Source organism: Xyrauchen texanus, chromosome 40, assembly GCF_025860055.1.
Source record: "Xyrauchen texanus isolate HMW12.3.18 chromosome 40, RBS_HiC_50CHRs, whole genome shotgun sequence".
In the NCBI taxonomy this organism is placed as follows: Eukaryota; Metazoa; Chordata; class Actinopteri; order Cypriniformes; family Catostomidae; genus Xyrauchen; species Xyrauchen texanus.
In genome coordinates this window covers 32,391,436-32,418,153 of record NC_068315.1, presented here as the reverse complement: position 1 = coordinate 32,418,153, position 26,718 = coordinate 32,391,436, and the positions used below count along the sequence as shown (strand labels likewise).

Sequence of the window (26,718 nt, the reverse complement as noted above, 5' to 3'; positions counted from 1 at the left end):
TCCTCCCTTTGCTGGCTGATGGCAGCAGTTCCTCTGACTCCTGGCAGCCGGCAGTGACTCCTCCTTCCCCCGGCAGATGGCAGCTGCGAGGACACCACTATCCCTCCACCTTATGTAATAGGTAAAGGTGGGCATGGAGGAGGCGGGAATCGGTAGAACAGTCAACATAACTAAGTTCAGTAACTGAACTTAAAACAATATGAAACAAACATAAACACAAACACAGCGGCCATGTGCAACTCTCTCTCTCTCAAACTGGAATCTTTAACTCGCTCTCGCACTGATTTTTCTCTGAAAGAGTTATTTCCTCTAAAAGAGCAATACGTAGCTAGCGTTGAATGTCCTTTTCAGGACGCGTCTTTGTAAAGATGCCCTTCTGCTGCTGCGCAGTTCCTGGATGCGGTAGAGTGCTCTCCGCTTCAGACGGCCACAGGCCACAGCTTTCAACAGAAAGCACGCCACTCCAGCCGCCCCGCATTGCTCCTTCTTCCCACGGGATTGAGGACAAAGGCTAAAGCCTACAGTGCCGCTGGACACGCCACTTCTGCCCTGCATGCCATGGCCCTCTTGCAAGTCCACCAGGCCAAGGAATTCAAAGATCTGCATGGGGGTAGCCCTGATCCCGACGTGCTGCAGGAACTGCGCTCAGTGACTGACCTCGCTCTCAGAGCCACGAAGGGCACAGCACAGTCACTCGGGCAGGTGATGACCACACTCGTGGTCCAGGAACGTCATCTGTGGCTGAACTTGGTTGAGATGCGTGAGACCGACAAAGTGCGCTTCCTCAACGCCCCTGTCTCCCAGTTCGGCCTCTTCGGTGACACCGTCGAGGATTTTGCCCAGCAGTTCTCCACGGTGAAGAAACAGACGGAGGCCATTTTGCATATCCTGCCCCGCCGCAAGCCTGCTGCCATGGGCCATGCCCATCTGCTCGCCGAGGACGTCCTCCTGTGATGAAGAAACGCCATGCTCCACCTCAACCCGGGCCCAGCTCTCAGCCCACGCATCGAGCACCCCACAGGAAGTCGACATCCCCCATCTCATGGACCCCCTCGAGGATCTGCAAGGCTCCCAGGCGCACCTGAGACGATGGAACCAGGGACCAAGACGTTAGCGCCGGAGCAGGTAAGCAGACTGCTCTGTCCCCCGGTGGAGGGCCAGGAGGAGAACCTTTTGTTGAATTTATTTCATTTGCCGCAGCCCCGTGTAGGGTACCCACATTCTCAGTAAAAGAGCTATTTCCTTTGTCTCTGGGGTTGATGCATATGAGACCGCTTCAGCACTGGCTTCAGACTCGAGTCCCGAGACAAGCATGGTGCCACGGCACGCACCGGATAATGATCAACCCGCCCTGCCGCCAAAAATTCAAACCCTGGACAGACCTCTGCTTTTTGCAGGCAGGAGTGCCCTTGCAGCAGGTGTCCCGACGCGTCCTGGTCACGACCGACGCCTCCAGATCGGATTGGGGCGCCGTGAACAACGGGCACGCAGCCGAGGGCCGTTGGAAAGGAGCCCCGCTGTGCTGGCACATCAATTGCCTAGAGTTGCTGACTGTTTTCTTTGCCCTGCGGAAGTTTCTCCCGTTAGTTCAAGACAAACATGTCCTAGTCAGGTCAGATAGCACCACCACGGTAGCGTACATAAATCGCCACGGCGGCGTACGCTCCCGCCACATGTCGTGACTCACCCGTCGTCATCTCCAAGTCGCTGCACGCCACTCACATCCCCGGTGGCCTCAATGTGGTAGCGGACGCACTGTCACGACATGCTTGCACGGTGGAGAGTGGAAGCTTCACCCCCAGTCGGTTCAGCTGATTTGGGAACAATTTGGCAAGGCCTCCCGAGAGACCTCTCACTGCTCGCTCTGGTATGCCCGAACAGAGGCTCCCCTCGGGGCAGATGCGCTGGCACACAGCTGGCCCTCGGGGCTGCACAAGTAGGCATTTCCCCCAGTGAGCCTTCTTGCACAGGTGCTGTGCAAGGTCAGGGAGGACGAGGAACAAGTCACCCTAGTGGCTCCCTACTGGCCCACCCGAGCCTGGTTCTCGGACCTCCTACTCCTCATGACAGCCCCTCCCTGGCGAATTCCCCTGAGGAAAGACCTTATTTCTCAAGGACGGGGCACGCTCTGGCATCCGCACCCAGACATCTGGAACCTCCACGTCTGGCCCCTGGACAGGACATGGAAGATCTAGCTGGTCTACCACCTGCCGTCGGTACGTGCTGTCTGACACAACTGGTCACCTTTGCACATGAAATACCTGCCCACTCGTGTCAGCAGTAAACGTACACAGCCCAGCACATGGCATGATTTGAATTGGACCCCTAGAGTCGCTTCTTCGACACAACGGCAAAGTGAGCGACAGACGAGGAACGTCTAGGTAATGGATGTAACCTCCGTTCCCTGATGGAGGTAACGAGGCGTTGTGTCCTCCCGGCCACGTCGCTGAGCCGAGCCTCTGTAGTGGCCGGACCATTTCTGGCTCCTCAGAAAACTCCTGAATGAACTTGACGGATTTCCACGCTTTTATACCCGTATGTCCAGGGCGGGGTATGCAAATACTGTCTGCCTAATTCCATTGGCCTTTTTTCATAGATCAGAGGCATATTCAGCACTCAAGAGAGACCCTTAGTGTCGCTTCTTCGACACACGTCTCATTCCCTCCATCAGGGAACGGAGGTTACATCTGTAACCTAGACGATTTCAGCATTCATCATCTTAATACATGCTTATATCATTCACAGCATTTTATACATATAACACATGCTTAAAAACTCACAGTATTTTATGCATTCAACACATGCTTAAATCACTCATAGTATTTTACTTATTTGTGTACATGTACAACAGTTTAAAACAATAACATTATCATTACACTTGCTCACTTAATTGGAAAACACTCTGGGCTATAAATCATTAAATAAGATATAATTAATGTTTATGTTCTTGCACATGTAGAAAATGTGGTCAAACTCCACACATGCAATCCATATACATCCTTCAAAAATTATCATAACAAAGACTTCATTTTAACTTATGACTTATTACACATATTTTATTCAATTTAACAACATTTTGTGTAAAAGTTTATATTTACCCAAATAATTCTCAAATGATAGCTCTCTTGTACAATGTTACAAGAGAGTACTGGTGAAAGTTGGTGTTGCAAAATTCTTAAAGGGGCCACATCCAATTTATGACTAAAGTTAAATAACATGAAATTTCTCCACTTGGCTACTTATATACAGCATATATATATAAAACCTGGAAATAATTAGGCACTAATTCTAGCTTACTAATCAAATGTAAATCTGTATTTCATGTTTATTTTTTAATTAAACCTTTATTATTTGTGATGGAACAAACTGTATTATCTGAATATATCTGAAATGTAATAGTGTGTAGAAATATCTATTTGTACTCTTACATTTGAAGCATTATTAATCAGTATTTAAATAGAAGTGAAAAGAGGTAGTGCACACATTATTCTGCTGTCACCCATGGATGTTACTGCCTTTAGTTACACTTAAAGTTAACAAGTTAGATTTTAAAATGAATATTGCAGTATTATTGAGTGCAGAGAACAGGGTTTTTAAAGAAAATTCTCTCATATAGCTTTATATTAGTCTGCGCTTTATGGCCAGAGTTGTGATCCTGTGAGCCTGGATGGAGAAAGAGATGAAGAGGATGAGGAGAGAGGACTCTTTCTCATTCTGCACTCTATCAATATAGATGTTGAAGGTGAGATGAAGTGTCATTAGAGAGTGTGTCTGTGTGTGACACACAGGCTCTATATGTGGTAAGATACAGTACAGTACACACACTCTGTCCAACCAGTGCACAGCTATCAAGACATACTGTTTACTGAATCAATATTATGGGTTAGTCCAAGAACACATCTTGGGTGTGTTTGTGAGTCTGTGTGTGTGTATAAGAAAGAAACAAATGGATACACTTGCATCCTTTGATGTATGTGGAGTCAATTAACAGTGACCCCAATAAGTAATTGGACACTTAAAAACAAACTTAAGACGGTTAAAACACATGTCATTGCATTAGATCAAGTGGCATCTGCAAACAAATCATGCTAGAACTGATTTAACATTTCTCAGCTATCTGTGCAATTTCTTTCAACAGGTGTACTTGCAAAGCAACCACAGGTGTAGTTCACATAAACTAATGATATGTTCTGCTATTGTTTGACAAACAGTAGTAGTACAAAGTGTCCAAATACTTAATTTGGAACAGTATATCTATGTTTAAATCATATTTTTGTGAAATGTTTTGCATGGAAAATGTGCTTGTGCTCTCGTACTTTACAATAAATACCACTAGCTTTGATATTTGATTTGCAAAAATATTCATATACTTTTTAGGGTCACTATATGTGCCCGGGAGCTTCTACATGAGTGTCCATCAACATTTTTGTCAGTGTGTGTGTAGAGGTGTGTCTGTGATAGCTGCAGGTGCACACAGAGTTTATAAAGGTCTGTGCACTTTTGTGAGGGTCTGTGGAAAGTGCTTCTTTGAGCAGTATAGTCAATTATTCAATTTCAGGTAAGTGTGGTGTCACTATTATTTCTGTTTAGCTGTAAACTTGTTTTTGTGTTCTTTGTTTTGTTTTAACTTATTTTAAACTTGTTTTACAAATGTGTCATGTTATACTTTTAGATTTAAACGATAATTTGAAAATGTGTATTTTACTGTTATAGATTTTTTTTATATGAAATAATTAGAAACAGAAAACAATGCAATATTTCCATGGATCCTTCAGTGTATTGACCAATATATATATATATATACACACACACACACACACAGATTCATAGCTTAAGATTCACAACTACATAACTTGTACATAACTGCATTTTGAATGAAAATCTGCATAACTTTTACACTTTTACAAGAAGAGCGTCAATGGTAAAAACAGTTACATCCCAATTACTTGTCAGGTTTTTTAGATCTAAATGTGGATGGTTTCGCTGGACACCTAAAACAAAAACTCAACTCATTGCACAAATAAAAATTATTACTATTATATGCAACTTATGCTGTATTTCCACACTTCTCATGAACAAGGGTCAACACAAGATAACCACACACACACACACACACAAGATTTAGTGGCTACATGTATCTCTCAGTTGGTAAACAACACCAATGTAATTTCAAGCAATTAAAAACAATGTAGGCAATTAACAATTTCAAAATGTATCAAATCTGTCTAAACAATTTTGCCATTTTGAGAGTTTTTTTTAGGTGTATCATATTTTTCAACTATCAAACATGAACATGAAAACACCAAACTGAACATCAAGCTTAAGATTAATAATTTCTGAGTGAACATTGTTATAAAAGAGAGAAAATGTTGTACCATGTCTTATTCATATAAATTTTGATTTGTACATGTCTGTGCATAGCCAATGGCTGTTGTATGCTTAGCAGATCATTATCAGTTGTTTCATAAGATACAGTTAGTTGTTTTATAAACAAAGTTTGATGTCATATCAAGACATTGACCTCACAAATTTCTTTAATCAATTCTCTAGGTTTTGTTATCACATGCTTGCTTATTTGAATTATACACACATTTCTCTGTTTATGTATTGTCTTGACAAGATAAACTAAAAATCAAAGGATTAAACTGAATTAATCTGTCATGTATGTTGTTTTCTAGCTACTCTGAAAGTGAATACCAACGCCAATACTAAAACAGAGTCTCTAGTAAGTGTGCACACAATCTCTAATGCTTTATAGTTTGCCATGATTTTTGGCATTGAGACACACAAGCACACAAATACACTTACATACTGTACATGTGCTCACGCTCACTGATAATTTTCCACATTTGTACACTGGCTTGTGCCACTTACACTCTTTATGTTTGGACAGCAAACATGAGCTTTAATTTATCAGTCATCACTAGACAGGAAACTCACACACTGTCACGCTAAGCACTGGTGGTCCAGTCATCATGATTAAGCACTTGCCATCTCTGCTTTTGCATATGACAAACAGTAGAACAAGAAGGACACTGAGATATAATTTGTAATGAATAATTGTCATCTACTGTAATATTATCAGCATAACAATTTGCAGCATTGAATAAACTATAGGCAGTGTTGGATGTAATCTGTTCATTTTTGTCAAAAATTCAATTTTCATTTAAAATTTTGTGTAATCAGATTACAGCTACTTATTCTAAATTAAGGCAAATACTTGTACATACATTACTTGGGTTACTTGTGTATTATACATTCAAATATGAATTAATATGTTCATGTAAGTCTGTTTGTATTTCTGTGGCAGCTTATGAATGTGCCTCAATGAACAATGAGAAAATACAGACATCGTTTTGAATTTGTTAAGTGGAAAAACGTCTCGGGTTACATATGTAACCCTTGTTCCCTGAAAAAAGCGGAACGAGATGCTGCGCTGAAGAGTGCTTTGGGAACACGTCTCAGTTGTGACCAGCTGTGAATATGTATGCAACACGTCAATGAACATTGACTGGAATTTATAGCCTCTGCAGATGTAATCATTGGACGCACCTGGCGCAGTGGCTATAAATAGATGCGTCACTGGTGCATCATCAGATATTTTGTCTTAAGAGCATCCCAGTGCGGCAGAAAAGCCATGTATTCTGGGCCATGTATGCACCATCGTGTTCAGCCCCAGAGGGGGGGACTGGGTGACTCGGGGAGAAGTAGAGGAGACATTGTGCTGTTCATAGAGGCGAAGAGGTCCTCTTCTGCCCTGAAAAATCTACCCAGATTTGTTCCAAGTGGAGGGAGCCCTGAGACTTAAAATGGTCTCGATAACCTCAGGAGAAAGCCCTGTGGCCAAGCATGAGAAGGTTCCACAATTCGGGCCAAGGATGAAATACTGTCCCCTGTGCCTAAGAAAGAAGGTCCTTCCTGTTCGGAATCGCACGAGGCGAGCTGTCGAGGGGAGAATTTAGCTCCGAGAACCATACCCTGTTCGGCCAGCATGGCGCTATCAGTAGGAGGCAAGACCCTTGCTGGCGAACCTTGGCCAAGACTCCCGGGAGCAAAAGAAAAGAAACGCATACAGACGCATTCCGGGTCATGTATGTGCCTTTACATCCAGACCCAAGGGGGCTGGGTGACTCGGGGAGAAGTAGAGGAGACATTGCGCTGTTCATAGAGTGAAGAGGTCCTCTTCTGCCTTGGAAAAATCTCACCCACTACCTCAGGGTGGAGTTTCCACTCCCCTGTCGGTATTTTCTGTCTGGACAGTATATCTGCTCGTATATACGGGCATCCGGGGATATAAACTGCCCTGAGTGACAGGAGCTGCCCTGGGCCCCAAGGAGAATCCGACATGCCAGTAATTCAGCTGACATGAACGTGGATCTCCCTGATGGTTTATGTAAGAGACTACAGCTGTACCCGCACCAAGACATGGCAGCCTCAGGAGGAAGTATTTCAGGGCCAGAAATACAGCCATCAACTCGAGACAGTTACTGTGACAACCGAGCTGACGACCCTCCTATTCCCTTTAAGCTGGACGACCACTTAAGGCCGCTACCCAGCCCATCAGGGAGGCTATCATTAGCAGCCTGCAACAACGAGACGCACCTAGAGTGGGACCCAAGGTAAGAAACCGGGGTCTGAACCCTATAGAAAGGAAACGAAGCCTGCGGCGCGTAACCCTTATTAGCCTAGGGGATTTGGCCCTTGGAAGAAACCCCCCTGTCTCATGAGCAGAAGGTCCAGAGGGATCACCAAGGACGCAGTCGGCCTGAGACCTAGTACAACCTTGACCTAGCCTGACTTCACTCAGGGTATTCTTAGTGGACTTGATTCTAGTGGGAGGCAGTTGTGCCCGCATTGTTATCGAACTCCGTATGGTCCCCCGAAAGACAGTGTTCAGAGTGGGAGAGAGGACGTTTTTCTTGGCGTTGAGCCTCAACCCCAGAGAAGCTAGATGAGCTAAGACGATATCCCTGTGCTGAACTGCCAGTTCCTGGAACTGTGCTAGATCAGCCAGTCATCTATGTAATTCCAAATGTGGATGCCCCGGAGTCGCAAAGGAGCATGCGCTGCAGCCTGCATTTGTGAATGTGCGGGTAAAAAGGGCTAGGCCAAATGGAAGAACCTGATACTGGAAGGCTTTGCCCCCGAAAGCGAACCTTAGGAACTTCCTGTGTTGTGGCAGAACTTCAAAGAGAAGAAGTGCGTCATGAGATCAATTGTGACCAGCCAAACATGATGTTTGGCTTGTGACACGATCGTCTTGATAGGCAGCATCTTGGGCTTGAACACCCAGACTGGGCAGTTCAAGCCTTAAGATCTAAGGTCAGATGCAACCCCCCACCCTCCTTGGGAACCAGGAAGTATTTGCTGTAATAACCTGACTCTCTCTCTGGAAGGGGAACACGTTCCGTGGCCCCTTTAGCCAAAAGATTTTGCAGTTCGTTTCACAGTAGACATGCCTGATCGGGTTTACTGTAGTGGAGACTATGCCATTGAAACATGGAGGGCGGCGAGCGAATTGAATTCTGTAGCCCTTTTCTACTGATCTTAGGACCCACGTAAAATATCTGGCAGAAGTTTCTATGCTGCCAGGTTCTTAGAGATGGGTATTCATTTTTGAACACTTCGTGTTGAGGGGGTGTCGAGTGTTCCGCGTCCTGGATAAATGCAGAAAGCAGCGAAACACCCAACTTTTTGATGGGAACCTCTACCTCCCGAAACACAGTAGGTGGCGGGAATGTAGAGGTTTCGTGGGGGTACCGGGAGGAGCGAAGTGGGACACGCGCCCATCCCGAGGGGAGCTACCCCAGAAGACTAGGCGTAAGACATCAGGGTTTCTCTCTTTTAGAATTTAGGGTCCTGAGGTCTTGATTTGGGGGCTGTTGAAGGCGATGAGACTGTCCCCAGTCACCGCGAGGGGGAGCACGACTCGCCACGCTTTGCTTTTGAGCCTCCCTTCTAACAGGACCGAGGCGGGTCTGGGTGGCTGACGGACCCACCCCCGAAGGCCTCCTCATGGCTTTTCGCCTCTTGGAACCAGGAGATAACCGTGCTCATGGCGTCTCTGAATAGGCCAGTAGGCGAAACCGGGGCATCAAGGAGGAAAACATTATCCTTGTCCTTGATGCCTGAAAGGTTGAGCCAAAGGTGCCTCTCCGTGCTGACAAAGGCAGACATAGACCGGCCAATAGCATGGGCTGCTTGCTTGGTCGTGTGGAGAGAAAGGTCTGTGGCTCAATGAAGCTCAGAAAAAAACTTGCTCGTCTATCGGCTTTTTAAATGACGATGCCAAGCCTGGCGCGAGATAGCACGCAAGCGTCTCTTTGACCGGCTGCATCATTGAAGGTCATCAAAGAAAGGAAGAGACTAATATAGCGTTCCCTTCCCTTCCTTTTTTTTTTTTTTTTAGCCACCAGACAGAAATCTGTCTTATAGTTTGGAGCGTTTGGGGGGGTGCCTCTTGTTTGCGTGGCCAGTCTAGCTGTAGTCTGTCCACAACCCGAGTAACCACTTCAAGTAATTTCTCAGCCGCTTTATTATTATGCGTGGAATGTACAGAGGTTCAGCGCCCCCCCTCGTGAAACGAAGAGGCGCTGAGGCACGCTTCAGGCTTACGAGAAGGATCTGCTGGATCTGGGGAGTGAGCGAGCGATAGGGACGGACCCGTCTCTCGCTCGTCAGCCAGCTATATGTGAGAGCCCCACGATGAAAGAGTGGGCGCTGACTCCCGGAAGTAAGCGAGGCGAGCGCGAAGCGTTTCGCCAGAAAGCAGATCGCAATGCTCGCACCTGCCCCGCTCCAGTGCGATAGCAGCATGCTCTTCCCCCAAACAAACAAAGCAAAACTGATGCGTGTCCCTCTTGGCAATAGAGCGTAAAAAAGGGAACATGCATAGTTTGCTCTGATTCTCAGTCATTCTCTCTCTATTTATATATATATTTATAGAAAGCAGAGAAAGGAGAAAAGGTTAACTGTGCACTGCCTAACCAAATTCTAACTCCTAACAGAGGAAAGAAAGTTTGACAGCTTTGTGATGCACACAGCACAGAATGGCTCTGAAGACGAGAAACCTGATGATGCACCGGTGACGCATCTATTTATAGCCACTGCGCCAGGTGCGTCCAATGATTATATCGGCAGAGGCTATAAATTCCAGTCAATGTTCATTGACGTGTTGCATACATATTCACAGATGGTCACAACTGAGACGTGTTCCCAAAGCGCTCTTCAGCGCAGCATCATAGTGAAGCTTTTTGTAATGGGAACAAACACTTTCTCTGAAAAAGGTTTTAGAAAGTAATTCAAAAGTTATTAGTAATGTGTATTTTTTTTTCAATGAACTAATCAGTAAAGGAAACTGACTACAATTACAGAGAAGTAATTAGTAATTTGTAGTCGATTACTTTTGGTAACTTACCCAACACTGACAACAACATCTTTGTTTTGGTTTATTATGATCTGTGGTCAGGTTTACGTGCAAATGAACGAGCTAATGAAGAACCAGAGACAGCAGAGCTATTGGCAGGAGGTGGGCAGATGGGTGGGCTATGAAGAGACATACGATATTGAGGCGGGCTGCTGGGGCCCCTCCCACATCTCCTACCTCACATTCAAGAGCCTGGTGCAATTGCGCAGGACAATGAACACTGGTGAGGACCTGCCTGTGAGGTCATAAGGGGCAACCTGAACTGTTTTTGCTAGAAATGACAATTTATAATTAAATTCAATTTAATTCAATAAGGTCTGATTCAATTCAGATAAATGCATTTCAGCTCAAACCAAGTCATTACGCATTTCTTCTGAACTTAAAGTCAAAGCTGTGTTTATCAGTTTAGTAGTAATAAACCTTATATTATGTTTGGAATAGTTATAAAGCTACTAAACTTAAATTATTTGGATAAAATTCATAATAACTTCCATTCATGACATTAAAAAAAAGTATGTAATGCCATATAGATCTTTAGTTGAAGTACATTCAAATTTGAATGTCATGAAACTTATATTTATATTTGAATGTACGTCAGCTAGATTGTAAAAGGTGAAAATGTGCAGATGTTACCATAATTGTTTCTTAAATTTCACCCAAAGTTAAAAATGCTCTCATCATTTTCTCACCCTCATGCCATCCCAGATGTGTATAGATTGTGTTCTTCAGTAGAATATAAATTATGACTTTTAGAAGAATATTTCAGCTCTGTGGGTGCATTCAATGCAAGTGAATAGGTGTCAACATTTATATGCTCCAAAAAGCACATTAAGGCATCATAAAAGTAATCCATACAACTCAAGTGTTCTAATCCATATTTTCAGAAGTGTTATGATAGGTGTGTTTTAGAAACAGATCAATAGAATCAATCAGTTTTTGCTTGAAATTCTTCTCCCTGCCCAGTAGGGGGTGATATGCATGAAGAATGTGAAAGTGATCTGTTTCTCACCCACACCTATCATATCACTTCGGAATACATAGATTTAACCACTACTTTATTCTGATTTATGTGATTCAAAGTTTTGGCACCCATTCACTTGCATTGTACTGCAGAGCTGAAATATATTTCTAAAAATGTTCACATGTTCTGCTGAAGAAAGAAAGTTATACACATCTGAGATGGCATGAGGGTGAGTAAATGATGACAGAAAATTGTATTGGGGTGAACTATTCCTTTAAGGAGATATTTGAACCTGACCTTACACTTATAAATGACTTTGGTTTGTGCAAACTGATTTAATCATATTAAATAATATGCTAACTTATATTCTTAAATAACTATGCTAAGTTTGGCTAAATTGAAGTTGTAAAAACATAATATTATAGAATACTGTAACAAAGTTCACAGTAAGGGGGAAAGGAGGATGCGGGAGACGGTGAATCCAACTCAAACGGTATGTTTATTTTAAACTTAAATCACGCTTTTCAGAGCCACACTCTAAATCATTAAAACCCTCTTAAAACACCCTTAAAACCCATCTCCACTCTCACTGCAATGACAAACAGCTGTTTGAGACAATCATTGCCAGGTGATTCACAAGCCGGTGCTCAACCACGCCCCCCCCCACCACCACAAATACTTACAATTAGTTGAAGAACATTAAAATTAAGATGTCATGAAATTTTCATTAGTTTATTTCCTCATATTCATAAATGATGAGCTGTTTCTACCTGACCTACAATACCCTTAAATAATTTATGTAACTTTATGTAGTCAGGTTGATTCAGTCACATTAAATTATGTTTCTAAGTTAATATATTTGAATATGGTAGTTAATTTACGTTGCCACATGAAGCACATTCTTGGTTACCTGATAAAAAAAACAGCGAAACTCTTATATTTTTAACATTAACATACAGGTACATTACATTATGTAATTATTAATAGATCCTTAGTTAATGTGCCTTCAAATTGAAATATCATGAAACTTTTATTCAAATATTTTCATATGCATTCATATTCAACATACCTTTAGACATGGCATATATTTTTATAAACATTTGTAAATGTCTTATTAATTAAAAATGTTATTAAATATTACAAGGAGGATTATACTGCACCAACATCCTGGTCTCAGTGCTGCCCCAATGCTGTTCTAATATCAGTGGTCACAAAAATTGTGGAATGTGAGCAACAAGGTAACTTCACTGCACAGGTTCAGATAAAATGGTAATGGATCATTTGTTTCTTCTATAAGAAGGACACTAAAAGCCTTGCATCAATTCCTGTCAAACCTGCTGAACTTGTGTTTATCAGTGGTGTCCCTAGTGGGGTTTTTCAGTATTGTGATAAATCTCAGTCACAGCCCCTATCCTCTGCCTCATTCCCTCTCTTTGACTTCCAGTGACCTCTCACTGTTCTAATTTATTTACACTTTGGCTGATCCATGATCAATGGAAACATGTAAATTCTTCACACTCTAAACCCCAACCTCATCCTCTCCCCTGGTTTAACCATGTTCAGTGTCTCTGTGCTCTTTAAGCACTTTTGCCTGTGTACTGATTTAACTGTCTTCTCTTTTTGTATGCTCTTGGTTGGGATCAGGTGTGGTGATGCTGGACCAGGAGGAGAAGATGCTCTCCAGCATCATTGAGAAGATCGTGGATGCTCTGATTAGCAAACAGGAGATCCAGGCAGGGGATAGAGATAAGGTTCTTCAAGCTTTAATGCACAACCAAAGGTACTAACACACATTTCCTTAAGTTTAGGTCCAATGTGGGCAAAATCTTTGATTCCATGCATGTCAACACTTTCGTTTTTATATACTTTTTTGTTCTCTGAACAATTTTAAAGAAACAGTTCACCCAAAAATAAAAAAATTATGTGGTTCAAAACTGATATGCTGTTATTTTCCTATGTGACACAAAATTAGAATTCTTGAAAAGCTTCATGCAGATCTTTTTCATATAGCTGAGCACAAAAGTTCATAGTGATCATCATAGTGGCTGTAGAGATCCATAAAATTACCCTAAACATAGTACATAGGACACAATTTCATAATTTGCTATTCCTAAGGATAGTATAATGTTTTTCTATTAACTATATGTGTAAAAAAGGCCACCCTTCAGAAAACTCCCCCGCCTCTGTTTGTGATTTGGAATGTTCCAAAACTTTCTGGGGAGTTGGAAACAAGATATTATGGAGAAAGGATGTGTAGATGTGTTTATTAATAGTTAAATTAGTCAGAAGTGTTGCCAGCTAAGGAATTTGTGGATTATATGTGTGCGTGCAACTAATTAACCACATACAATAAATCATATACAAGTACACCCTGGTGTGAGACTTAATGTTCTAACCGGACATCCTGTAACCGTTCAATTACTCCGAACCAGAGTTAGACTCAAAAGTGAACAGCAGTTTTTACATGGTCCTTCGAGCCGGATAGTGGATTGTTACAGACATGTCTCACCCAGAAAGAGAAGCCCCTGCTGTGCGACCAAGGAGACGAGTTAACCCTCCAGCTTACTTCGAAGACTATGAGCTCAGCATACCTGGGCCTCGTCGACAGCAACCACGGTCGCCTACCTACCGGGGTGTACTGGAGGATGAACCACTAAATACTACAGGTTATTCCAGATCCACTTCACCAATCAGCCAAACATCAGAGTGTTCAGAATGGATAATGACTGACTAATGGGACAGCACTTCTGAAAAGCTGAGAGAAAAGAATGCTGCATTGCAACTACCAGTGAAACAGCTACCAGAGCTAGCAGTTATGTTAGAGGAAATGAAGCGGGAGAACGCAGCCTTGCACCAGCAAGCCAGCCATTTCCCTGAGATCATCTCAGCACTCCAAGAGATGTGTCAACAGAATGCTGCACTTAGTCACAAGCTTCAAAGCCTAAAATCTGAGCGGAGAACTCCGCCTGAGTCAGTCACTTCACTGATGCCATCACCATGCTCTCACTCTCCAGCAGTCCACATTCAGACTCCACAGCCATACCGCCCAATACCAGCTCCACGCTCCAGGCTACCACCATCCACCACTAAGAGACAGCCATTCCCGGCAGTGCCAGTGGAAAGCCCAGAGCTGATCGAGGACCTGAAAAACATGAACGTTTCTTCCTCCTCATACAAGAGAGCCCCCTTTACAACACAGTATAGCGACTCACCTCAGATCAGGTATGCTAACTCTCTTCCGTATTCTCTGCCACCTCGGCTGCCTGAGTTTGTGGTCCCATCACAGGACTGGAGGAGGCCAGCCCACGCAGAATATAGTTCAGAGTGTATCTTACCCTCATCTACCCATGAGAAACCCTACAGAGGTCCAGCCCCTACCATCCCCTTCTTTACGTCTCCTGACCCTAGGGAGTTTTCAAGGCTGAGAATTGCTTTGGAGAACATCCTGCCCGATGATGCCCGATGATGACCATCTGAAATTGGAGGAGGCACTCCTGGTGGCGGACTCTTACAGCAATGCAAGGTTTCCTTTCACAAACACCATGAAAGCTCTTAATAAAATGTATGGTCAACCTCACCAGTTAGCCCTGCAATGAATTTCTGAGCTGATGGATGGACCTAACATACAGAGTGGAGATGTAAAAGCCTTCAGGATGTTTGGGCTGCAGGTGCGCTCTCTTGTCAGTATGTTGCAACAGCTGGGCCACAAAGGTAGCGTAGAGTTGGAATGTGGATCACATGTGTCTCGACTCCTGAGTAAACTGCCACATGACCTCAGATCTAGTTTTAAGCGATACACCCAACCTCTGCAAATTACTTTTCCCACATTGCTGGACTTTTCTGATTGGCTGGAATATGAGCTTCAAGTACAGGAAGACAACAGCCAGTATGCTTGTCACCCAAGGCAGGAATCCTCAGTAAGCCGCAGAGAGGTGAGAAGAGAGTCTAAGCAGCCTCATAAACTGACTACTATTCTGCTTGGAACTGAAAAGTCACAGTCCACACCTATGTTGTCAGCCACGTCTAAACCAGTTACAGTTAGAGAGTTGAAGCTGAGAGCTTTTTGTCCATATTGCGACAATAATAAGCATTATTTAAATGGCTGTGACAAATTTAAGCTTCTCAGCAATACCAGAAGACAGACTGGATAAAGAAAAAAAAACGATGCTGGCGTTGTGGTCGTGGACATCAAGCAGCCAACTGCATGCTACAGAATCTCTGCCCAACGTGTAATAAGAAGTACCTTTTGGTACTGCATGATGTCAATGACCAAAGCAAGCCACCTCAGCAGAGTGCAGTTCCTTTCAGTGCAGTTTTGTATGTCGACCACCCAACCTCTGGCAGTAAAGTGCTGCTTAAAGTGACTAAGGTTCTGATCAGAAATGGCAACATTGCAATGGAGGCCTATGCAGTATTAAATGATGGATCAGAGAGGACCATCATTCTGCATGATGCAGTGCAGAAATTAAGACTCAAGGGAGAACCAGAGGGTCTTGTACTCTGCACGGTGAGACAGGATAACCAGGTCCTTCACGGGGCGGCTGTGATCTTTACTGTGTCCCCAACTGTTAATCCCAGTAAAGTCTACAAGATCCGTAACGCCTTCACAGCCAAGGCACTGGGTCTGGCAGAACATACACAGGCAGTCAGTGTCCTGCAAAAGGAAATTCAAGCATCTTGCTGGGCTACCTCTACAACAGATGGACAATGTACATCCATTGCTTCTCATTGGCTCTGATTGCCCCACCTCACTACACCCATACAGCCAGTCAGACTGGTCCCCCTGGTGGACCGGCGGCAGTGAGGACACGTCTAGGATGGACACTGCAGGGTCCAGCTCAAGATCTGAACAGTCATCTTACCGCTAAACAATGCCTCTTCACCTCGCTGCGACCCATCAATGACCTTTTTGCAAATGTAGAGAGAATGTGGCAAATGGATGTTCTACCTTACCAGAGTGAAAAGGTGATCACCAGTTCACGTCAAGATAAAGAATCCGAGTTCATGGCCCTCAGTCGGATCCAAGCCGAGTCATTTCCTGAAGATCCACCCAATACACCCCATTTTGGTGGATGCTGGGAGCGGGAAATTCGATCTTTGAAAACATCCCTGCAAGTAACCCTCAGAGCACAGACAGTCACTGAAGAAGTATTGCAAACTGTTCTTATTGAAATAGAAGGAATACCTAATGCCTTTGCCCATTGGGTACACATCTTCGGACATCACTGACCCAGATCCAGTTACACCCAACATCCTTTTGATGGGGCAGCGAGATGCCTCACTTCCACAAGTGACATACAAGCATACAGTTAAATTAGTCAGAAGTGTTGCCAGCTAAGGAATTTGTGGATTATACAGGTGCTGGTCATATAATTAGAATATCATCAAAAAGTTGATTTATTTCAGTAATTCCATTCAAAAAGTGAAACTTGGATAATGTATACATTCATTCCACACAGACTGATATATTTCAAGTGTTCATTCCTTTTAATTTTGATGATTATAACTGACAACTAATGAAAAACCCCAAAATCAGTATCTCAGAAAACGTGAATATTGTGAAAAGGTTCAATATTGAAGACACCGGGTGCCACACTCTAATCAGCTAATTAACTCAAAACATCTACAAAGGCCTTTAAATGGTCTCTCAGTCTAGTTCTGTAGGCTACACAATCATGGGGAAGACTGCTGACATGACAGCTGTCCAAAAGACGACCATTGACACCTTGCACAAGGAGGGCAAGACACAAAAGTTCATTGCTAAAGAGGCTGGCTGTTCACAGAGCTCTGTGTCCAAGCACATTAATAGAGAGGCGAAGGGAAGGAAAAGATGTGGTAGAAAAAAAGTGTACAAGCAATAGGGATAACCACACCCTGGAGAGGATTGTGAAACAAAACCCATTCAAAAATGTGGGGGAGATTCACAAAGAGTGGACTGCAGCTGGAGTCAGTGCTTCAAGAACCACCACTCACAGACGTATGCAAGATATGGGTTTCAGCTGTCGCATTCCTTGTGTCAAGCCACTATTGAACAAGACACAGCATCAGAAGCGTCTCGCCTGGGCTAAAGACAAAAAGGACTGGACTGCTGCTGAGTGGTCCAAAGTTATGTTCTCTGATGAAAGTAAATTTAGCATTTCCTTTGGAAATCAAGGTCCCGGAGTCTGGAGAAAGAGAGGAGAGGCACAGAATCCACGTTGCTTGAAGTCCAGTGTAAAGTTTCCACAGTCAGTGATGGTTTGGGGTGCCATGTCATCTGCTGGTGTTGGTCCACTGTGTTTTCTGAGGTCCAAGGTCAACTCAGCCGTCTACCAGGAAGTTTTAGAGCACTTCATGCTTCCTGCTGCTGACCAACTTTATGGAGATGCAGATTTCATTTTCCAACAGGACTTGGCACCTGCACACAGTGCCAAAGCTACCAGTAATTGGTTTAAGGACCATGGTATCCCTGTTCTTAATTGGCCAGCAAACTCGCCTGACCTTAACCCTATAGAAAATCTATGGGGTATTGTGAAGAGGAAGATGCGATACGCCAGACCCAACAATGCAGAAGAGCTGAAGGCCACTATCAGAGCAACCTGGGCTCTCATAACACCCGAGCAGTGCCACAGACTGATCGACTCCATGCCACGCCGCATTGCTGCATTAATTCAGGCAAAAGGAGCCTCAACTAAGTATTGAGTGTTGTACATGCGCATACTTTTCATGTTCATACTTTTCAGTTGGCCAACATTTCTAAAAATCCTTTTTTTGTATTGGTCTTAAGTAATATTCTAATTTTCGGAGATACTGAATTTGGGATTTTCATTAGTTGTCAGTTTTAATCATCACAATTAAATGAAATAAACATTTGAAATATATCAGTCTGAGTGTAATGAATGAATATAATATCCAAGTTTCACTTTTTGAATGGAATTACTGAAATAAATCAACTTTTTGATGATATTCTAGTTATATGACCAGCACCTATATGTGTGCGTGCAACTAATTAACCACACACAATAAATCATATACAAGTACACCCTGGTGTGAGACTTAATGTTCTAACCGGACATCCTGTAACCGTTCAATTACTCCGAACCAGAGTTAGAATCAAAAGTGAGCAGCAGTTTTTACAATATGAATTGCTTTGTTTTGTGTTTTGTTTTATGTTTTTGAGAGCATGTGGTCTGTAGTCACCCTGACAGAATTAAAGCCAGTTCACCCTTTTAAAGCATGTTTTTTTTATCTCTTTGTTTTTCTCTAGCCAGTCAGTGGAGACACAGCCTCTGACTTTACCTGTGGAAATGCAGAAATTCTCTGTCACAGAGAGAGTGAGCAAAAGCTTTTCCATTTTGTAACTGTTCTAGATATATGATGTAAAATGATCTCATTAGAATTCACAGGTATTAGTAGGTAGAGTGCAATACAAATACAAATACAAATTCACACATTTGAATAGATATTAAATCAATAAAATACATGTACTGAGAGCTTCTAAAATGTAAACCTTTTATGTATAAACAACTGTCGAGAACTTTCTCAAGAAAATGTACTGAGTCCTGCTATTTGTGTCCAAGTTGGGTATAACTTAAATATAATTTTAATGGTTTGAATTATTATACTTGACATTTTTCTGACTGTTTTGTTTAATTCTCAAAAGAGGGATGCAGCTGACAGTGCAGAGGCCGCTGTGGTGCTTGTTGGCAAGTATAATATCAAATCCATTGGTTTTACAAATAGCTTTTAAAACACACATTTTGTAATTCCAAGTATATCATTTACAGTCAAGTGTGCATTATCAAATGACACATGTTACTGACAGCAATACACAATAATAATTAAGTTTGTGTATTTTTGATCAGGTGCTCTGGAATTTCTGGAGAAGCCAACGGTGGCATTCATGCGTTTGCGTAATGCTGTGGTGCTGGAGTCGGCTCTGGAAGCTTCTGTACCTGCGAGATTCATCTTTATTTTGATCGGCCCATCTAAGAATGACATGAACTACCATGAGTGTGGCCGAGCAATGGCATCACTATTAGCTGACAAAGTAAGAGAACTACAGTAACTAAATATATGATCAAAATGAGAGAGAAGTATAAATTAGAAGGATAAAGTTTTCTATAATTAGATGCACATCATGACTTAGCTAATTAGGCCCTGTTCCCAGATCACTGTCCTAACCCTCTACACCTGTCTCTCTCTCTCTGCTCTCTCTCTCTCTCTCTCTCTCTCTCTCTCTCACACTCACACACACACACACACACACACACACACACACACACATACACACACTTTAGGTATTTAACCAGGCAGCATTCCAGGCTCAGAGTGACAGGGAATTGACTGATGCTGTGGAAGACTTCATGGACTGCAGTATCGTGATCCCCCCCACAGAGATACAGAATGAGTCCATGCTCTCGGCACTCATCCCCTTCCAGAAGAAACTTCTGATGGAGAGACTCCGCCCCTCTGATCCCAAACTGCGTCTGGATGTAAAACCTCGCAAATGTGAGTACACATACAAAGTAGACCACATGTTCCATGACAAATCTACTTGACACACTTGATCCAAGTGTATATTTATACATACATGCTTTAATTCCTCTTTGCACTGCTATGAAGGCACACACAACAAAATAGAGTTTCATTTAAAAAGGTTCTGGAGGAGCAAGTAATTTAATCTGACCAATCACACTGCCAGATTAAGAGTATATAGTACCTCTACATGGCATTGAGTCTTCTGGCATTCGGCCCCACACATTGCCCACAAAGAGACCTGTGCAAGTGTCTCAACTGGGTCTGCAGTAAGATGTAACTTCGTTGCAAAACATTCTCCTTCATCAGAACAGCTCTTCCGTCCAAACAATTTCGTTATTTAACAGAAGCTGCCACAGCATCTCATTTGTTTTCACAGAATTGACTGCTACCACGTTAAGTGTTATATTTTAATCAGTCTTTCTTTCTATTCTCTATTCGCCGAAGCAGATTATAGCATGAAGTTGCTTCTGCAAACTTTCTGCTTTGGCACTGTACAAATGTCTATCTATGGCTGTTCACATGTTCTCCTATCTAAACTTCCCACCTGGAGCGGTCCATCACGTAAACCTGCCTCCGTGAACGGGTGCTACTCCGGCGTCATGAAACTTGAGCTCTAGCACAGCTTCATTTGAACGCAAGGGAATCAAAAGATTAACTATTTAATTAAAGCATCATTCCAATGCTCCCCAGCATTTCAATCTGGTTCTCCCGCACAAGTGATTCATGTCAGCCTCATTGCCGTTCAGATCGTTTAGAGCATGCTCCATTCAGCGATTACTTTTCTTCCAACATGACAATCACGATTGTTTTCCCTTCAAATCGCACTTCGGAGTGTGATTATTCTATTCGGAAAACAGCGTGCAACAAGCGAACGCCTTCCAAATGACTCGCTGCCGCAGCAGCTCCCCCTCTGACCTCACTACAGCTATACATAGCCTCTGCCCGAACAGACATGAGCCGTATTTGGCTCCGCAAGAGGTGGATCGCGCACCACATCCAACTCATTCATAATCATTCTGAAACATGTCTCCCCTCCGCCCAGCATTCAAGCTCGCCTCACAGCCCCAAAAACCATGAAGCAAGCGTTTCTACAAACTTCTACTCATCTCTAGACCATAACATGACTTTCCCTCCTCCCACCCAGGACAAACGCTTCGCGCAGTTAAAAAATCAACACAACATTTTATGGGGGGGGCCAGGGTGATCGCTATAATGTGGTTTGCTCTTGGTGGGGTGCATGGTGTGTTGTGTGTGGAGGCCACGATGGATGGCCTGAAGCCTCAACATGCGCTATCAAGCCATGTGATAAGATGTGTGGGTTGACGTCTCGGATCTCGAAGTCACTACGCCACCACGAGGACTCAGAGCACATTGGGAATTGGGCATTCCAAATTGGGAGAAAAAGGAGAGAAAAAAACATAATTTTATGTTACAGACAAGCCTTCTCTACTTTCACGTGAATCATTGGATTACAAACTCTTAACAAGCTTGACCATAGAACCTTATTGTTGCTTCTAAAGCATTTAAACAATCCATAATAATCTCACACTCCACCCAAATTTAAAGTAATTGGTGTAAACCGACATTAGTGTCCTGAAAATAAATGCTACCTATCAGGATGAGCTACCAACACTATAATTGCAAAGTTTTAGGGTTGGGGTTAGGGTTTGGGGTAGGGTTAGGGCTTAGAATAGCCACATGTCATATCACACAATGTGATTTTGCTGTTAGCACATCCTGATAGGTATTATCTGCCTGACAAGATGTGCTACCTAGGTTTTTAACACTTTTCTTGCTGTTTTAGTACACACCGTTTGGTACCATTCTCCCATGCCTCCCGAATTGTGCTACCCATGTTTAAGCTTTACACATCACAGTTTTTACTGCTGGTAGCACATCCTGAGCAGGTAGCACAGATTGTCAGAACATTGTCACAATATTTCAATTTCTCTGTAGAATCTATTATATGTAAAAAATATAAACAAGTCGTATTATTTGCCACACTACTGCAAATGGTGCTCTTATAGTATCTATTAAATCCAACTCTCAGGCACAAACTCCAATGATTTCATACAAACAGTGCAATTCGCTGTACAATCGCTGCAACTGTGGTGTCTTTTGGGCCATGCGACAAACTCCCATTACACCGCAAACAGCGCAATGCGTCGTTCACATCCCACAACCGCGACACGTCTTTCAGGTCATGCATCTAAGTTTACATGGCTCTGTAACCCATATCATGCCATTCATTCAATATGAACCATTACCCACCTGGTGAACGACAACAATCGGTCCGTTTCAGGTCTTCCATAAACAGTTCAACACAAGCCACATCTCAATGTATCAATCAATTTCATTCGAATATAGCCTTCTATACACCCTCACATCAAATGCCGTGCTCAACGACCCAATCTTTGGTATTGCAGGGCGAGTTCTAACTCATGCGCAGCATAAACTGTTCACACGTAAACACAGGTTCTTCCATTTCCCATTTTTCTCTCCTCTCCACATCCTCCTTCGCCTCACACCTCAATCAATCCAAAAAACTCCAAAAAACTCCGCACCAACCGTATCCATATAAGGAAAGCACAACAAGCTCCAATTAACTAATCACAACGTTCATAATGGAGGTCAGGGAGATGAACTCAACTGATCCCGATCTGTTGTCCCTGGCTTGAGTTCTTGTGGGAGTGTTAGCAAGTCTGCTACATAAAACTGGTGCCGTGACCCAGATGGGAGTTAGGTTTAGAGGGGTTGACATAATTGTAGCCAGCGGTACATGATACCTGTGCAGTCTGTAAACCTCACTTTCCTGGCTTTAAGAGTCGCACTATTGACCGAGGCTAGAGCCATGACTTTTATAGCCTCCTTGCTAGCACGTCCGACTCTCATCCCAGTAATTACCGGTTCGTATCCTGCTCGGGGTGGAAGAAAATTACTACAATTTCCAAATGAGGAAGATTCAGAATAATAGTGTTGTATTTTAACTTCCTTAAAGAGTTATGAAAACTTCCTAGTGATGGCACCCCTAGAGGCAGAGTTTAATTAAATATACTGTTTGTCCTCAGATTTTAAAGGTGTTTATATGAACAAGGGTTCATTAAGTTTGGACATTGGGTTCAGATATACTGTAGATATAGGTCCATTACTTAATACAGGCCACAGCCAAAAATGTAATTGGCTCGTATCCGGCAAACTATTTAATGAATCAAAATTTCCTGAGTACCTTTTTGTCTGGGGTGTTTCTGCACATGATACAATCCACAATTTGCATGAATTGGACCAAATGTTTTGGATACAAAAAAATAAATAAAAGGTTGTTCAGCTCATTTAAAATGGCATAATAATAATAATAATCAGGCAGAAATTGAAAATCATGTGACCGTTGTTTTATAATCTGTGACAATGGCCAGCAGACATTACATTATATCTTACAAGGTAGTCAGCTGCTTGCACCCCTAAAGAGTTAACTTAACAAAAAGCCAGAGAACACAGATCTAATACTAATTTGTCTTCCCATAGTTTCAAAATCATCAAGTCGCCCTTCTGAGGATCCACTGGCACGTACGGGTGTTCCATTCGGTGGCATGATCAAAGACCTGAAGAGACGATACAAACATTACGTCAGTGATATCACTGATGCCATGAATTCTCAGGTGGTGGCTGCAATCATCTTCATCTACTTTGCTGCACTCTCCCCTGCCATCACCTTTGGAGGCCTTCTTGGTATGAATGTTTAGTCTAAAGAAGACAGGGAACACAAATAATGTATTTAAAAAATAGCAACCTTTATACACTACATGGACGAAAGTACGTGGACACCTGAACACAGTGTGCTTTTTGAGCATTTCATTTCAAAACCATTGGCAAAAATAGGGAAAACTGTTATCAAAAGGCTTTCCACTAGATCTTGGAATATAGTTGTTCAGATTTGCTCACATTCCGATGCAAGTGCATCAGTGAGGTCAGGCACTGATGTTGCGCATTTGGGTCAGGCCCAATTTTCATGGGATGTTCCAATTCATCCCAAAAGCGGTCAATAAGGATTCAGGTCTGGGCATGATGCAGGCTAGGCAACTACCCAAACCATTTCCACAAATTTACAAGCACACAATTCTCTAGAATGGAATTGTATGGTGTAGGGTTGAGATTCATCTTCATAGGAAGTAATGGGCTTTGCCAAACCTGTAAATGAATGTCCACATACTTCTAGCTATGTAATGTCTGTTGTTTGGCACTCATCCTTTTTTCACAGCTGATAAGGTGGATAACATGATGGGTGTGTCAGAGCTAATGATCTCCACTGCAGTACAGGGCTTTATCTTCTGCCTGATTGCTGCCCAACCTGTACTAGTCATAGGCTTCTCTGGGCCTCTGCTGGTGTTTGAAGAGGCCTTCTTTAGTGTGAGTGTCTATTTGAAGAACATTTATTTGAATACAGCATGCTGTAAAAATGAATGTATACTTGACTTGATTGCTACAATGGTGCAGAACCTCTAGACACCCTTTCAAAAATGACAGTTCTCATAGGAACTTGCAAAATGTAACAGAATATTCTGTAAGAACTCTCAAGACTGTTAATGGTTCCTTCAGTAACCCCATTCTAAAGGAAATGTTTTGAGGCACTTGTAATGTATATTTTCCATGAGTTAAAATAGGAAACGAGGTTCTTCATAAGGTTCTGTAAGTGTCACAGTTTGAGAAACAATCTTTTCATGTTTACACTGCCCATTTCTTGTGTTGTTGTGTTCAGTGATATCTTGCTCTTCCTCTTGCCTGTAGTTCTGTAAGTCTCAGGATATTGAGTACATCGTTAGCAGAGTGTGGGTTGGCATGTGGCTGGTGGTCATCGTCGTGGTGATTGTTGCTTTGGAAGGAAGCTTCCTGGTCCGATTTATTTCCCGCTTCACTCAAGAGATCTTCTCCATCCTCATCTCCATCATCTTCATCTACGAGACATTTGCCAAACTCGGCAGGGTACACATTACAACATAAAAAAAGACACACATTGTGTCAACAAACACACCAAACCTCATCAACATCACCAACATTTGGAAGTCAACATGACTTCAAAATTCACACTATTTACCTTCTATAAAGGCCCACTTTTCAAAATACAGTCAATTGAATATTCTTCACTCTGAAATACAGCACATCGCTGGGTTGTATGAATGCTTTTTCATGTTTACTTTAATGTTTTGAAGAATTATCTTGAATTCTCAATATGCAACAATCCATTCAGATTCACATCCTTATATTCACAAATTTCAGGACCATTAAGATTTTTTGCATTGTTATATTTTTTCTTGACAATGAACAACCCCCATCCCTATTCTCACTACTGTAAAAAAAAAAAAATGTAAATCTCATTCACATTACTGTAATGGAAAAATAAATATGATATGGTATTTAAATTGTAAACTATTTATACAAAATGTTAGTATTACCTTTAATTTATGTTTATGATAAAAAAAAACTCAAATTATATTCTGTATTATAATAATGCAAATCTAATACAAATCCCCATCATGAATAATGAGAACTAAAAATAAAAATAAATCTCCAGACACATATGGTAATGAGATTGGGAGGAAAATGTGCTTAGTTCTAAATGAAAAAGTCTAGGTTATGGATTTAACCTCCGTTCCCTGATGGAGGGAACGAGACGTTGTGTCAAAGATGTGACACTAGGGGTCTCTCTTGAGTGCTGAATATGCCTCTGATCTATGAAAAAAGGCCAATGGGAATTAGGCAGACAGTATTTGCATACCCCGCCCCCGGACATACGAGTATAAAAGCTGGCAAATTTGTCAAGTTCATTCAGGATTTTTCTGAGGAGCTGGAAATTGTCCGGCCACTACAGTGGCTCGGCTCAGCGATGTGGCCAGGAGGACAAAACGTCTCGTGCCCTCCATCAGGGAATGGAGGTTACATCCGTAACCTAGACTTTCCCCGTCTGTCGCTCACTTCGACGTTGTGTCGAAGAAGCGACATTAGGGGTCCAATTCAAATCACGCCATGTGCTGAGCCGTGTACGTGTACTGCTGACACAAGAGCGGGGAAGTATTTCACGTGCAAATGTGACCAGTTGTGTCAGACTGCACGTACCCTTCCCCAATGCCCCATACAAAGTCGTCGGAATCCTTTTGGTTACCCGAAGCAGGGGAACAAGGTGACGCTTGCCAACCTGGAAATGGGCCGAGCCTAGCCGGGCCTCTTTTCTCTCTATGTTTCCCGCATAGAGCCAAACGGCTGGGAACCTTACACGCATCGTGGGAAGGGGGTCTTACCCAGTTGGGAAAAGACCATGCGTAGACAACATCTGACCAGGAATGGGGAGGTAAAGTGGCAAAATACGTTACATGGGCCACTCAGGTCAAATGTGGAAAAAATGGTGCGGTGGTAGATCCAGCCTCAAGGAGGGGGGAGTTGCTACAGCACGGCGACTGGAGGGCAGCTGGAACTGCCTAAGGGAGACGCGGGTCCACTCGCAAGGGGACCATACTGCGGAAAATACACACAGGAGGAGTCCCGACCTGTGGAGTACCTATTCCAGTACAGGGTAGATTTGAGTACCCGCAGTGGATTGGGTCAGTGAATTCCTCCGCTGAATTGCGGACTTATAGGGCTAGGGAGGAGTCATCCAGGGATCTGAATATATGGAATCTCCTGGAAGAGAAAGCGCACAGTTTTACCCCAACTGAGGGAAAGGGTGCTAGGTGTAAGCGATCCACCCGGCCAGTCCGTCAGCGTGTTGCAGAGTTCTACAGGCTTGGACCTGAGAAAACACGGGACGATACTGACTCAACCC

The 26,718-nt window shown here is 42.9% G+C and overlaps 1 protein-coding gene across 1 annotated transcript in view; it reads left to right on the top strand.

Moving 5' to 3' along the window:
* The first annotated feature begins 4,452 nt into the window (after positions 1-4,452).
* Positions 4,453-26,718, top strand: part of slc4a1b (solute carrier family 4 member 1b (Diego blood group)) — a 43,978-nt gene continuing 21,712 nt past the window's right edge. The window contains exons 1-11 of the mRNA XM_052112433.1: positions 4,453-4,558; positions 5,679-5,725; positions 10,469-10,649; positions 13,032-13,167; positions 18,634-18,700; positions 19,030-19,072; positions 19,232-19,416; positions 19,667-19,877; positions 23,430-23,633; positions 24,163-24,311; positions 24,690-24,884. Coding sequence (XP_051968393.1) covers positions 10,481-10,649; positions 13,032-13,167; positions 18,634-18,700; positions 19,030-19,072; positions 19,232-19,416; positions 19,667-19,877; positions 23,430-23,633; positions 24,163-24,311; positions 24,690-24,884 — 1,359 coding nt within the window. The 5' untranslated portion in view covers positions 4,453-4,558; positions 5,679-5,725; positions 10,469-10,480. The remainder of the gene's footprint in view (positions 4,559-5,678; positions 5,726-10,468; positions 10,650-13,031; positions 13,168-18,633; positions 18,701-19,029; positions 19,073-19,231; positions 19,417-19,666; positions 19,878-23,429; positions 23,634-24,162; positions 24,312-24,689; positions 24,885-26,718) is intronic.